Below are 15,910 nucleotides of genomic sequence, written 5' to 3'. Positions count from 1 at the left end.
GGTTGAATTTTCCCCATAGCATCCGGTTTAATCTCGCTTACCTCAGGGTCCACGCAATAAAAATAAAAAAAAAACAACCAAGAAATTTGTATTTAAAAAAATGTTAAAGATTTTACAGTAAAATAAATCCTTGTTTTTTTTTTAACAATTTACGAAATTAAATTTAAAACTGTGATTACACGATGCTCTCTCTTTCTCTTTAAAATCTCATAATATCGAATACAACCTTAAAGCTATCATTTTCCATATGCATGAAAATAATAGATTACAGTTTTATTTACGTAACACGGGCGTACATTACTTTGCCATTCTAGCTGTCCTTTAAAGGATTTCGTTAATGGCACAATATGTGTTTGTGTGTATAATTATCTGAACTTGTTACATAGACTTAATTGATGAAAGTTAGTATGTAAAATATCAACGCAAGTAAAATTCAAGATAAGATTTACTGGATCCGCCTGTGTTACTAAAGATGTAATGGGGTCATTCTAAACCGAAAGTTGATATGGACATTATTGATTATACCATATTTTCGATACCTTTGAATATATATTCCTTAGATCCAGAAGTTATTGCAGGAGCAGTTTAAGCCTATCGATGTAAGTAATTGGAAGTTATTCTTATATTTAACTCCTCCGTTATATGTCTATACGTTATATGCATGTCTCTGTTTTGTGTAAAATGTCATCTATTTACACCCTTACAACATGGCCGCTAGACTAAAAATTCAACTTTTACTTCCTCTCTACTTTCCAATAAGACGACAAGTCTCAATGGAGCAGTAGTAAATGAAAAAACAAGGTACGATTTCCGAGGTTGCATAATATCTAACAGCTTACAGATATGTTATTACATGCATACTGTAAGCTACACCCACAAAAAGCACCATTAACCACCAAAACTAGTACTAATCCCCGTTATTTCCTGCCATATTCCCCAAATGTATTGCACAATCATAAAATTAGTGTAAAAAATCTCAGAATAAACAGAAGAATCTACATATCAATGGTAAATGCTGATGAATAGTAAAAAGCACTTAATTATGGATGTAAAAACTATTTCACTGATGGGAATACAACAGAAAGTTTCAAACAACTATTGTAAATCATAGACATTTGGTTGTAGTGATTTTTTTCACTTGAAATACAAAATAATTTTTAATTTACTGGCCTATCATATTTTGAATAGTAAAAAAAAACCACCCCAAATTTTAATGAGCTGAAAGGTGATCATTTTCAACCATCATATGGTCTGTAACAGCTTCTAATGATACAGTATCCACTTATGATATAAATTGCATTAGTTAGTCCTGACCATTGATGATATCATTTAATCATTAACGAAATACCTAGCCCTCCATAAATAATACAAGTTCAAATTATATCATAAATGACCAAAATTCAAAATGCTAGATAAGTACATCATAGACCATTATATTTTACAATTCTTATTGCATTAATGGAAACTTTAACCATTAATGATACAATTATGAATGAAATAGTACTGTTATGAACAAGTAATGGATCTTCGCATTTTCTGTCTAGTTCTTTGCCAAAAGTTAATAAAAAAGAATAATTTTTGTTTATTTCATTTACGACATTGTCTGTACTGTTAATGATCAGCTCGTTCTGGATTCTTTATGGATATTTGAGGTAAAATAAAATCATAAGGTAATTTTATATAAAAAGAAATGCAACAAATCGAGCTTAATCTCGAAAATAAAAGTTATAAGAACATGAGCAAAATTATCAAAGGATTGTTCCTCTGCTTTTGTTCACATCTGGTCTGAACATTCTGCGCCATAAATGATTTTTGTACATTCTACAAAATATAATACGAAACATTTAGCTTTAATGAATAAAACTTAACAGTTGGTGCATATGCAGACTTGTAAGAAATCTCAGATAATTCTTATTCGACTGTGCTGAAAAGGTTAAACCTTCATATCGACCTTATTCTAATAGAATAATCTATCTGATACTACTTATATTCAAAATGCAAATAAAAAACTACGTGTACAATTTCATACATAATAGTTTAAAGTTCATCCACTAATGCAGTATAAATTACCTCGATTATGACATGCCCAATTGTGACAAGGAGCACGCGGCGATTGCGGCAGGTCAGCAGAGGATGCTCATTCCTCCTAGGCACCTGATCCTACCTCTATCTATTTGGTCCGTGTTGCTCTGCTTTGAATTTGTATTTCGTTTTATGGATTTTGAGATGGTTGACTGTTTGTTATTGTCATTTTGTTTTCATTATATTATAAATGGCCAACTACGTACCTATTTTACATTTTTCTCTTATATCATTTTGACCCTAATGCAACTTTTTATAATTAGACAATATTGTATAATTAGAGGTTGCTACACAGCTCTCTCCCGGACAGTGGATACAGTATCATTTGAGCCTTTAGTTACTTATATTATTCTCATTCTGCTGATATTGAAAAGAATATGAGGTCGAGGATCTATTACTCAAAAATATGCCATGGAGAAATGCATTTAGCTCACCTGAGAGAGGCTTGATTGAGCTTTTGTGATCAAACTTCGTCGGTTGTCTGTCGTCGGTTTTGTTGTTGTGACTGTACATAAACTAAACTTGAATCCCTCTTCTCAAATTTCAATTGGCAAGAACTTGTGTGGACGGTAGATTTAAGTTTGTTCAATCTTGTCACAAAGCATTCTTAGGTGAAGAAGATTTAAAGTTTCTGGTAGAAATAAGAGTAAATAAAGTCAATTAACCATCAAACTAAAACTATAGAAAACATTTGCAACAGGTTAATAAATTATACATTTGAAATGGTGATAAAATGAACTATTATTTTCTCTCAAGGGGAGACGCTAATTTTTTTGCATTTTAAAATAAAACTTCTCAAAAACCTTTTGCCAAAAATTCTTAATCTTTTGTGAAAGTATTCTTCAATTGTGTAGATACAAATTTGTCCAAGCAATTCTAAGGTCAGATGATTCAGAATTATTGCAATTTAAGCTCAGGTTTTAGATTGATTAATCTCATTTTCAAATACATTTTGTACAAATATTTGATTAAAACAAATATTATAATAAATGTCACATTACTTGTCTCTGATTTTCTTTTTAACACCATCATAACCATTAGTCACGTAAAATGAAGTCGCAAAGCTAGTTTACTTGTAAAATGGCGAGTCACGATCTACACGTGACCTTAATTTACTTCATTTCAGAGGTTGGTTAGGATGTTACGGAAACCGTTTGATGCGAGTAAAGCAACGGAATCAGCAGTAATTTGTCTGAAGAATTTAATAGTTCTGATTATTTGTGGAAATAAGGTTAATAAGTCCAAAACTAGCAAAAATATATGTGTGCCGTAAATTGCAAAATTTTTAATACGTTTGATACTATAGCTCCCAGGTCGTCCATTCGAATTTTATCAGACTGGGAGCTAGCCCTGCAGCTAAACGGAAATGATATATTTTGAAAAGCAAAAACAATTTTATAATTATCAATTACTAGTTTTTAAAACCAGAACTTGTGGTCATTGGGGGTTATTGGTAATAAGATTATACAATTTAGTTCCCCAAGTATGCAAAGTAACTAAGTAAATATGAAATAAGATGTTGCGAATTATCAATTACATTTCACGCCTATACTAACATACCTTATCATAAGGACCAGAGAGTCACTGTTTATAGATAGTATTACATTTATTGCATTTATATAACAAGTATGTAAATATCTTCAATTAATTCACTGAATGTTACTTGAATCAAGTTTATTTTTTGTTTTCAGAATGGCCTCGAGTAAAGCAGTATCTGATGATGACAGGACAAGGTTCTTCAGGTTAATTTCGGTCATAATTGAAGACTTAACAACAATATTACAAGATCTGCTGCGTCGAGAAATCGGTCCTAGTCAATTATTTAATAGAGTTAAACAAAATTCGAAAAATTTACGACCAGATCAGATAGTTCTTATTAGCAATGCAAAGACTCAGGGTTACAAGGAATTTGACATCACTCTTCTGTATACACTTTTACGCAACTTCTGTCAAAAAATTCAACCTCCTACCCAAAGTTGGGGAATGTCAAATATGCCAGCACACGGGGAAACAACAGAGGGGGATGACATAGAACGAATACGTCTGATGAGGAATAAATTATTGGGCCATATATCCGAACCTACCGTACCAGCTTCTAAATTTCAAACAGAATGGCGTATCATTTCTGACATTTGTACACGAATGCAGGCCAGGCTACCAAATACCCACTATGTCCAAAAAATAGAGGAGGCTAAAGATCGAACCATAGATTCAGACATGGAAAAATGTTACATGGAAAAAATTAAAGAACTTGTTGAGGATGAAAATACTGTTAAAAAATTACTTATGAAAGTTTTGGAAGATAGAGGTAAATTATTTCCACTTTGCTTTACAAAATCCTAAACTTAATTAAATGTGCATATACAAGTAACAGTAGAAGTAATAAAAGCCACTACTTCTGTATGGCAATATAGCTAGGTGTATCTAATTAGTTGCAAGGGGTTGGTTATCCAACTATACATAGCTCCTAATCACCGGTAAGGTGAACTTAAGTAACGTTAAACGTTTAAAAATTATCAGTTTAAACATACAATGTAACTTTAAAGTATAACTAATAAATATTAAACACTTGTGTTGCACCGCCGAAGCAAAAGTCTATTTCGATGAATGTCAGACACCAAAATCACCTCGGTACAAAGACACCTCAGCCCAAACGGGTGTGCCAAATATGGAGACGTATCTGCCCAATAAAATTTTATGATACTAACGTAAACCATAATTTATATATTTTTGCGACTTTTATGGAATATTGATTACAAAAAAGTAAAACCAAGAACATTTTCAGATCTACCAAATCATACTAGTAATGACGGTTTATACGAGATACCTTTGACTTTAAACCACGAGTTTTTTATAACGGGAAATTCTCCGAACATGTGATAAGGTTAGAATCAGGGTCAAACTAAAGGGAATATGCGTCCATCTTGTACATATGAGGATACGAATGTAAACATTTCTTAAACTGGCTTGTTTCTGCCCGAAACTGGCTAAAAATGTTGCCAAAAGATATTTTAAAAAAAAGTCCTACATGTTATTTTGTTTGAAAAGTATGCATACAAGAACAGGACAGTGCCTTTTTAATCATCCAGAACAGCTGTCGAACTACGCAGCTACAGATTGATTTTGAAGATTTAAAAATCAGAAAAAATATGAAGGCGGTTCATTGGTGTCCTCTCAACAACCATTTGTTGAAAAAAATGTCTAAGCTTTCTTATTTAGCTACCCTATTCTTAAAATGGGCCTCAAAAACCAAAAGATATATTTGTCTGTGTCTATGGAGGTACATTGCAGATATATTTTCATTAAAATACTGTGGTTTCATCAATATTCGTTGAATACCAATTTTCGTGGATTTCGTTGTTTAGTTGATCCACGAAATTAAATGTTCATTGAAGTGCAATTTCTATTAACATTTTGTATTGATAGGGTCATTGGCCACGAATTTAGGTATCCTTAAAACTGTGATTTTCACTTTATCCACGAAAACTGATGCCCTTGAATATTAATGAAACCACAGTATGATGTATACTTTTTTAAAATTTATACAATCACTTTTTTGGATCCCTATCCCACTTATTAAAGAATTTACTTTAATTTATACTTATAGAACTAAAAATTCGGAAATACAAACATGGGACAGGTATAGAGATGTATATCAAATTCAAAACGGATTGTTTCGAATTGACATTTGTTTTTGTTTTTCTATGAAAATTAATATAACGTCAATGTGTCTCTATATACACAGGAGTTCTAAGTATAGACTTTTCTTGTTCTAAAATTTGATCCCATGCTGACGGATAAAAATAGGGCACCCAATTTTGAGGCAAAGTTACTTGAATGAGCAAATTCAAACTTTTTCTCAACAAATGGTTGTAGAGAGGACACCAGTGAAACTTTCAGATTCTTTAAGATTTTTTTAATCTTCAAAATAAGTCTGTAGCTGCGCAGTTCGACAGCTGTTCTCAGTGATTAAAAGGCATTGTCCTATTCTTGTATGCATACTTTTCAAACAAAATGACATGAAGGACTTCATATTTATTGCCTTTATATCTTTTGGCAACATTTTTGGCCAGTTTCGGGCAGAAACGAGCCAGTTCATGAAATGTTTACATTCTTATTCAGAAATGTTCAAGATGGCCGCACATCCCCCTTAATTGGCGTTGGTCGAAAGGAAGAAGCAATTAGAAAACTAATTGGTTCTTATTTATGTTCATTCTTGTTTTACAGTACATGTATAAACTTTTCTTCTTTTAAAAGCTCTAACGTCAAGTGAAAATATAACAATTGAAGCCAAGGCTGGCCAGAAGAGAAAATTTGTGGAAACCTTTAGTGATATATGCATTCGTATCTTGAATGAGATGATTGATACAATACATGAGCTGACTTCTGAATCAGAAATAGAACAACTTTATGAATCAGTAGAAGATTTCATAAGGGATAACAGAGACATTGAAAATAGACATCTAGAAAATATGTTAAAAGGATTAGAAGAAAAGATCAAAACATATGCAAAACTGCAAGACGGTCAAAAAATGAAAATTCTGGCAAGATTTTTAAAGTTTAGCTTAGGAATGAAGAAGAATTATGGTGCCTGTGTGGAGAGCTCGAAGGGAAGCTTAATTCTCACAGTAACATTTTCCTCAACAAAATGCTATGATCTCTACAAAAAGGACTCGGAGAAAGGAAAAATTGGACAACAAATTCTCCAGCTGATTTTATATCCTCCTTTTCTTGCCAGTTTTCATCTTCAAGCTGATGATTTGGTTGTATATATGAATGGCCAGAAACTAACACATACGATTGGTAAGTTAAAAGATATTAAAAGACATGGGCTGCTCTCGAATACAGTCTTGAATTGCATAAGTATAGGGGAGTGGATAGTTCCATTAAAAGTTTAGAATCTGTTATAGATCAGTTTAGAAATCTTCGATTTTAAACTTTTATTGTAACAGGTTATCGATTTAAAATTTACAAGCTGCTATGAGAACTTATTAAGTTTATTTTTTTTCTCTCAAATTAACTACGCAATTTAGTTTGTAACAAAACAAAAAATAGGAAATAACCAAACAAACAAACGGAGATGCTTTCAGGTGACAAAAATGTTAATCCTCTTGACACTAGTCATTGATATTTTCTTTACTTAATCTCCTGGCAAATTAAATAATTGTTGGACAATAGAAGTGTGAAATTATCGTAACAGCTAGATGTGTGAATGTTTATTTTTCTGGCATGTCATTACCGTCTCTTTGTCATCGAAAAAAACCCCAATGCCTGTCAAAAAAATAACTCTAAGAGAGAATGGTTTAATATCTGGAAGAGAACGGTTGGGCTAACTGTGCTTGAACCCCGCACGTAACCATAGAGTGTTATGTTGGGCTAACTGTGCTGGAACCCCGCACGTTATTGGAGTGTGTGTGGTATCGGGCTAGCTGTGCTGGATTTCCGCACGTTAATGTCCATTTTGTGCACAGAATTATTTCGGACTGTCCGTGCTGGAATCTCCGCACGTTATTAAGTTGTTCCCTTCGGAACTCAGAGAATCGGTTTTCATTGGAATACCATGTACCGTTATTTCATCAACTTAAATACAACTTGTTGAACTTTTGTTTCGTTTGGAGTTTTTATTCAGCGTAAACTTGAGCGAGTGTAACGAATTAAGTTTTCCCCTGAATTCACCTTATGGATTTTCAGAACTTTTACATTACAATTCACAGTTTACAATACAATTAAAATACAAGATACGTTCCTGAGAGTTGGGTAGTATTTTTAGTAGAAAGCCGAGTGGCATGCTACCGGGCTAACCTCAACTTCACGGAAAATTCGCGATAGGAACGTTTACACTTAAAATTCATTGGTGAAAGGAGCATTTCGCTGTACAATAACAAAAATATCGAATTGTTCAAAATATACACTGCCACATTGTTAGTGCATGTACATGGTCACCTATAATCAAAAAGTTATTACCTTGACGATTTTTTTTAAATAAAAAAAAATCTTCACTAGTAATGAAAAGATTTTTCTCACAATGCAATATATTTTTAATTATATCAAAAGTTAAACGCAGATAACTTGTGTTGTTTTTAGACAAAAATTATCTCTTCTAACTCTACAAATAAATTGCTTTTCCTAAAATCCTGACCAACACTTTTGTTTTTAAATAAAATTTACTGTCATTGTTATTAAATAGTTTGTTAAAGTCCATAAACAATCATATTTTGATGTTATTATTTAAGGGGATGAGTCTATATTCAGCAAATCACCCGGCCTTGAGGCATGTGCTTTCCATCCACACCAGTATTATACAAGGGCATGTCAGCAATGCCAACTTCCTGTCTGTGTTGAATGTATGGAGCATTTAGAACATAAGCAGCATAACTTCTACAGCATATATGACTTATTGAGCGAAAAAAAGGCGGAGCTTAACAAATCACTCCAACTATGTCACTCAACTAGAAAAAAGTTGTTGTCTAGAAGAAAACAATTAAAAACAGAAGTTGATAAAATGCAGTTCATGATGATTTCAAAGTACAAAACTCTTCAAGAACTGCTTAATGAATATTTACTGCAAAATAATAAAAAAAATTGAGGCATTTTGGGAATCAGAAAATGATGAAATTGACAGCAAAGTAGAGGATATTGATCGATATATTTCTAACGTAAACAAAACATTACATACAGTTTCTAAAAATCGACCAGCTCAGGCTCTGATTCACTTGCAGAGTTGCTCGGATACAGAAGATTTATTTCAACTCCACAGAATTGTCTACCCCGATATTGGCATAAAAGAAACGGATTTAATAAAAACAATTAATCTTTTTGGCAATATACCAGAGAGCAAGGGAGCTATCCCTAAAACGAAAGAAGAACAGTTGACATCACTTTGAAAAGGCATTTAGAAGAACGTATGGAACATATCGTGTATGTATCGGATCTTATATTTGTTCTGGATGTTTAATGTAATTGTTTGTACATGTATAAATAAAAATTAACTATTGCATAAAGTTTGAAAGAAAGCATTAGGTCTCATACATCATTGAACAATAAAGTCCATGAAATAAAGTGTATTATTATTTTTTATATACTGTAGACTACTATATATGTAAAATACAAAACATGGTCAGTCATCATAAAATACAGTGCAGCTGGATATTAGCTATGCGTTTTGATATATTTGTGTCGACATAGAGGGTTAACTGAATACACTTTATAACATATTATCGTGTTCATTAAGCAACTGCTAAGAGTTGGTCGTTGTCTTAACTATCTCAACGTATGCGGTCCTCACTTGGAGTCAGATATACGTATAAAACTAGACTAGACAAACCAGATGATATGGACGGCAAATGTTGCAGACACGAAACAACCAAGAGGAATACTGGCAAGGTCATTCAACTTATCTTACTCTGCACGTCATATATTTTATCAATCTTCAACTAGGCCAGGGTTAGTAATCTTGGAGATGTTTAAAAGCTTTTTGACAACACTGGATGTGAGCGCAATTGACTACACTCCTTTTCTTTGGGATCAAGAAGTAATACAATTACAAATCATAACAATCATATCGCTCACTAGTCCGAAATATCTGGACGTCGCGCACGGTGTTGGTGTTAATTTCGGTAACGTAAAAAAACGTCAAAAACGTCATTTTCACTCGTCATTATCATAACATAGTGATACATTTCATTAACCACAACATACAAATATATTAAAAAATAAGACCTTTAAATTGATTTTTTTTCCACATGTAAGAGATTTTATATTTCAAAACTGTTATATAAATAAATATCTGTAAGAAATATCAATGTTCAAAAGCATGTGATTCGCTCACAGCTTTCAATTCTTATTCCTAAATTCTTAATGAACTTCCTCTGAAATTAGTCATATATTATAAAGAATAGCTCTTGATTCAAAATTGATATACAAAACTCCTTCATTCCCGAGTCTGTTCTACCGTTCTATGTTTCCTTTTTTTCATAAATGTTAATTCGTAGTGTAGCAGTCAAAGATCCCGTTGAAATAATCAAAATACATGTTCATCGTCACATTACGTTTAACGTCATTGCGTCATGTACCCATGTCGTCTATATCTTAATCGTAAAAATAAATTAATTCGACCGGTTAAGTTCAGATATTTATCATCAATTTTGTCTTTAAGTTATTATTCTTATATTTTATTATTATTATTTTTATACTTTGGTACCTTCTTCACAAAATAATTTGTAGTTATTTATAATTTTCTCTAGAACTGTTTTTATGAAGAAGAAAAACCCGCACACATACTGCATGACGTAACGTTTAAGTCCTAGCGTCATTTTACGTACCCGTGACATATAATGTTGACATCATTTTTTTCCTAAAAATCAATTATTTTTATTCGAAATGCTTGTATATTTGGCATCAAATTGTTTGGGAGAAAAAGCACATTTCTAACTGGGATTCATTTTTGTGAATTTTCTGCGCGACTTTTTAAAAGAAGTGTCGAAGTTACTTTCTCTTGCATTGCTTATGTAGTTTAATGTGTTTTTATGAAAGTGTGACATTTCATATTGACATTCTAAAATGTTTCTATTAAGAAAATTTGAGGACACATTTGCTTCTTTTTAATGGCTATACAACCTATGAAAATGCACATTCTAAAGTGATTTCTATTATTATGAAATATAGCCAACATTTTTTTAAATGGGCATGATACTTGTGATCGCCATGCTACGCATAACGTACGACTGTGAAATGTATCTCTTGTGACACGTGTCTTGAATAAACTCCAGCATAACGAATTTTTTTTTATTATTAAAAATTAAATTAATTATAAAATATATATTACGAAAATTTTACACAGAAACAATTTCTCTTTATTAAAAAAGTCATATATTTAAAAAAAAACTTCAATAGATCATTGCAAGTTCCTGAATCACAATTTATATTTTGGCAATTAACTCATCTTGCCCTGGCCATTTTCGAGGATTTTTTACGCATCTACAACTCCATTCTGGGAATTCTTTGATCCGGCGTCGATTCCTGGCATTGATTACGTCAAAAACGTTATGACGTATATCTGTTACATTATCAAAATAATTAAACCACCAAAAATTTCCCTCCCAAAATGAAAGTTCACCGAGATAATGTAGTTTATTTGAGATATGTACCCAAAAAGTGTTACCTATCTACATGCCATTTCTAGAAAAAAATTCAGGTTTTAACACCGATTTATGAAATATAAAAAAAAATTCCTACATTTTGTTACATGTTTTGTTGAAGTCCGTATACATTCGAACAGATCGGTATATAAAATTACATAAGTCCAAATTTTTGTTTTTAAAAATACTCAAATACTGTGCGCGCACCCTGAAAGGACATTTTAACACCAACACCGTGCGCGACGTCCTGACGTTTTTCTGGCTTTTTTAACGATTTTGATATTTACTTGCCAGGAAAATAAATATCAAAATCGTTAAAAAAGCCATAAAAACGTCAGATATTTCGGACTAATCGCTCACATGAGGAACAATAGGTATGATAAAATCAGCTTAAGGTTCTCCGATCCTCATGAGCTCAAAGTATTTTTTTCATCATAAGAATGATATTTTTCTTTCAACATTTATAAATCAAATGATATAAAAGGATTTTTTTTTTTAGAGTATCAATGCATTTTACAAAGTTATTGTAAATTTGCCTACAATGGATATAATGGAATAAAGAAACAAGTTGAGTTTTAAAAAAAATCCGATGCATCGATTGGCTCAAACTCTATACCAAGATGTATATAAGTGGGAGTGCTTCGTGGATCCACTACGCCAAGTATGTAGTTGTGTAACTGATGGTTATACAAGCAGTAGAATACTTAACTAAAATTGTCTGTATATAAGTCATATTTATGGTACGAATAAAAGAAATCTGGATAATTTAGAGTTATCGAACTTTGCAGAGGATCGGAAATCGTTAATGGAGTAATGATACAAACTATTTGGACAATGTTCAATAATACATGTAGATCCTGTATAAATAAAATCCATTTTCCCCCTGGATATTCTTATGTTTATAATCATTAGTCCCTTTTCTAAAAGGATGATTTTATAGTCATAACACATGTTGAGTATTGCAGTTCTCAAACAACTGTTTATGTACGCGATATAAACCTACATCAAACTCTGAACCCCTTGTGAGGCCGAAGAACTGTCCTGGGGCCAAAGTCTTAACAATTAAAAAGAATCATCTGGCTGATTAGTTTCTGAGAAGATTATTAAAGATTTAATCTATATATTCTTATGTAAAACTTTGACCCCCCCCCCCATTGTGGCCCCCCCACCCCCCCCCCCCCCCCCCCCGAGGATCATAATTTTCACAACTTTGAATCTACACTACCTGAGGATGCTTCCACACAAGTTTCAGCTTTCCTGGCCAAATGGTTCTTGAGTGGAAGATTTTTGAAAATGTCTCAAAATTTTTCAATAATTTCTAATTATTTCCCCTTTAAAAAAGGCGTGGCCCTTAATTTTCACAACTTTGAATCCCCTTTGCCTAAGAGTGATTTGTGCAAAGTTTGGTTGAAATTGGCTCAGTAGTTCTTGAGAAGATGTTGAAAATGTAAAAAGTTACGGACAGACGGACGGACAACAGACAAAATGTGATCAGAAAAGCTCACTTGAGCTTTCAGCTCAGGTGAGCTTAAAAGGAAATTCTGAAAGTTTGACCAAAAAAATTAGAATATAATCATCTCCTATTCTATATTCCCACGTTGTGTCTACTTGTTACAATTTAGTGAAGATAAAATAAAAGGCATGTCGGAAAAGAGTCTAGCCAGCAAACTTAGAATTAAATAAGATTGCTCTACAATACATCACAGATAACACTAGCTGCAGAAATGTAGCTTTAAGTGAAATTTGGGTTGATGGACAATTTTTGGTACTGAAATTTTCACATATTCCTAAAATGGGCGAATACCGGTAAGTCCAAAACCTTGCGCAACATTTTGAATGTAATGAAAATACAATTTTTTGTCTGGATATTACTGTAACTCTACGGTCCGTCAACCCAAACCTGAAGAGCTACAGTTCTGCATCTTCACAACGTCAAGGCTTTGTGATTTGTGTGGAGTTCCGTAATCACAATGCCTTGACGTTGTGAAGATGCAGTTCTGCAGCAAAGAAAATATTAATCAAGACGTAATAGCAAAAAGAGACATCCTGTGAAACTTTTGCTTTTACCATCAAGACTTAAAGAAAACTAGGGAGTTAGATTTGTACGATCAGTCGTGCTCATAATTTCAAGAAAGGTGGACCATTCTTGTTGTTCCTGCCAATAACCAGAAGTGAGAATCTTAAACAAGACATCCAAGAATGCTATAATTTTCAATGTGCAGTTCCTTAAACAAAATAAGACACACAATTTGGTATAAATAGATTATTATCCTGTTATTAGTAGTAATAACTTTGAATAATGAGCATTATTAAATTGCTGAATTTTTGTAATATTTCAAAAATAGATGTATATGTACAGTATCATACATGTTAACTCTACCGATTTACGCGGAAGTCTACCGCTTTTTAGCTCCGTCTCCCGCCTACCGCTTTTATTTTAAAATCTACCGCTTTTCTTTAAAATACGTTCCTTGTTTTGATAGATAGCCATTTTGGAAGCCATTTTGGTCAAAAATTCTCGTCGGGTTTGAAATTAGCGTGTGACTTTGAATCGGGGGCACACAAAGGCTTTATTTAGACGCTTGGATGACAAGTTTTCAAGCATGTGTTTTACATTGAACGATGAAAGAAGCCACTTCCCGTGATTACATTAGTTACAAGACATGTCGATATAATCCTCGCAATGGAAAAAGAAGCTTTGCAATTCCACACGTGGCTTTAACGAGGATTGAATATATCTTTTAACTTGGCCATAACAGTAAACTTGACTTGCAATTTATTGAATGCTGCATTTGTAATAAATAAGCATGTAAACATCGTTTTGATATTGAAAAAGAACATATGAATTCCTACTAGTTCTTACTTCTCTTATATAATCAATTTTGGCAACTTAACCTATTTTTCTGAACAAAGGTAATTGTTAAGGGCTCTGCACTCAAACATTTTTCCTTAAAAATAGCTTACCGGTAATCATTATAATCATGGTAGATGCATACGAACATTTTTATTGCTAGTGTTAATATTACCAAGTTTCAAAAGTCTTTTGTATTTTAGTTGATATTGTTAATTACTAATCAGAAACCTTTACTACATATGTAGTACATACAAATCTGTGCTTTGAAATATACGCGAAAAAGGCCGCGCGCGATGCTACCGCTTTTTGGTTTAAAATCTACCTATTTTTCATCACTGTAGGTTAACATGTATGACAGTATAGCAATAAAGAAAAATAAATTCTTCTTATAGTTGATACCACAAGTACAGTGAATTATCTTATCATAAGAAACAAAAAATTCTAACATCAGTCGCCTGTGATTGATATCATGTTAACATGGAGTTATCAATCACTCTTAGAAGTTAGAAGTGATTGTAACTATTTAAAACTTAATTCAATTAATATTTCAAAGTACAATTTTTTGTCACTTATCACCGATTATTCTGCTGACAAGATAAAACTCAATTCCATTTTGTGATAATTGTTTTAATTTGCATCATACAAAATCCTTTATGAAAAGAAGACAAAAAAAGGAATTTACATTTACACATTTTTAATTACATGTATTACTAATTTATAGTATATAAATAAAATCTATAGTTGACAACGACCTGTCCATCGAGGAAATGCTGTGACATCTTTGATGCTGGGCATGCCCAGAAGGAACTGTAGATAGCGATCAAACCCCATTCCAAATCCTCCATGTGGACAGGAGCCAAACTCTCTCAACTCAAGGTACCTATGAGTTGCAAATGAATTGGGTAAAAAAAACCAAAATGTTCTAGGGCTAACAATTGTCAAAAGATATCTGCATAAGATAAAGTAATTAGTAATAAAATGCATGAAAGGTATGTAATGGATATATGCCAAAAACAGTTCTGTGTGAAAAAATATCAGAGTTTCGAGGCCCGTTAGGACCGAGAACTGTCTGATGGTTTTTTTTTCATACAGAAGTGTTTGAGGTACATATCATACTTAAAACTCTGCCATTGAATTTCATTGTCGATTTACTTGAGACAGTCCGATTTTGAAGGATATCAGTACTGTTATCACTGGTAATGGTCTGATATTGAGAAGCTCACTAATATCCGACTGTCATAGGTCAAATTTTAGACTTTTGTAAGGTAGAATAGTGACCCTCATAGAATAATGACCGGGGGTGATTTTCCGATGTAGAATAATGATCCCCGGTCATTATTCTACGCAGAAAAATGACCCCCGATCATTATTCTACATAGAAAAATTACCCTTTTGCCTGAAGAGTAAGTGTCATTTTCATAAAAATGAGTACACTCTACATGAAGAAAAGTGACCCCTGTAGAATATTGACCCCCTTATAGATTTAAGTTTTTCAGTATACATTTTTATATATTTGTGAAATATTCTTTACAATATTGTAATTTTTACTGCAGTTTACAGAGAGTAACAGAAATTATAATTCATATTTTAAAAAACTTAAAGTGAAAGAAGGGGTATATCTAAAAAAATAAAACTCATTCCTTTAAAACAAGATACTGACATATTGTATCGGGTATGGTTGTCATCTTAATGAATTACAAATACATGTATCCCTTTATTATTAGCGAAAACATATTAAAATTATTTCGACATACAAGAGACTATAAAACTAAATTCTGTTTATTGGCGATGAATGACTATACTCAACATTGTTCATGAATTATACTTGCATTGACGA

General features: G+C 32.5%; 2 protein-coding genes across 3 annotated transcripts in view; one reads left to right on the top strand and one right to left on the bottom strand.

Annotated features, from left to right (window-relative positions):
- Positions 1-284: 284 nt before the first annotated feature.
- Positions 285-9,141, top strand: LOC136273073 (uncharacterized). 2 transcript variants are annotated; one of them, XM_066076914.1, is made up of 4 exons: positions 285-599; positions 3,774-4,390; positions 6,340-6,885; positions 8,316-9,141. In XM_066076914.1, exons 2-4 carry the CDS (start codon positions 3,775-3,777, stop codon positions 8,666-8,668), a joined length of 1,515 nt encoding a protein of 504 aa, XP_065932986.1. In that variant the 5' UTR covers positions 285-599; position 3,774; the 3' UTR covers positions 8,669-9,141. The 2 variants fall into 2 exon arrangements, with proteins under 2 accessions (XP_065932986.1, XP_065932987.1); XM_066076915.1 differs by lacking the exon at positions 285-599 and adding an exon at positions 688-801.
- A 5,622-nt stretch (positions 9,142-14,763) lies between these two features.
- LOC105324119 (asparaginyl-tRNA synthetase) overlaps positions 14,764-15,910 on the bottom strand; it is a 39,811-nt gene continuing 38,664 nt past the window's right edge. The window contains exon 13 of the mRNA XM_066076913.1: positions 14,764-14,953. Within this exon, the coding sequence (XP_065932985.1) occupies positions 14,809-14,953 (145 nt within the window). The 3' untranslated portion in view covers positions 14,764-14,808. The remainder of the gene's footprint in view (positions 14,954-15,910) is intronic.

The sequence above is a fragment of the Magallana gigas genome, chromosome 2 (genome assembly GCF_963853765.1).
Source record: "Magallana gigas chromosome 2, xbMagGiga1.1, whole genome shotgun sequence".
NCBI classification, from domain to species: Eukaryota; Metazoa; Mollusca; class Bivalvia; order Ostreida; family Ostreidae; genus Magallana; species Magallana gigas.
The sequence above is the reverse complement of the archived record's forward strand: the minus strand, read 5'-3'. Positions and strand labels throughout refer to the sequence as shown.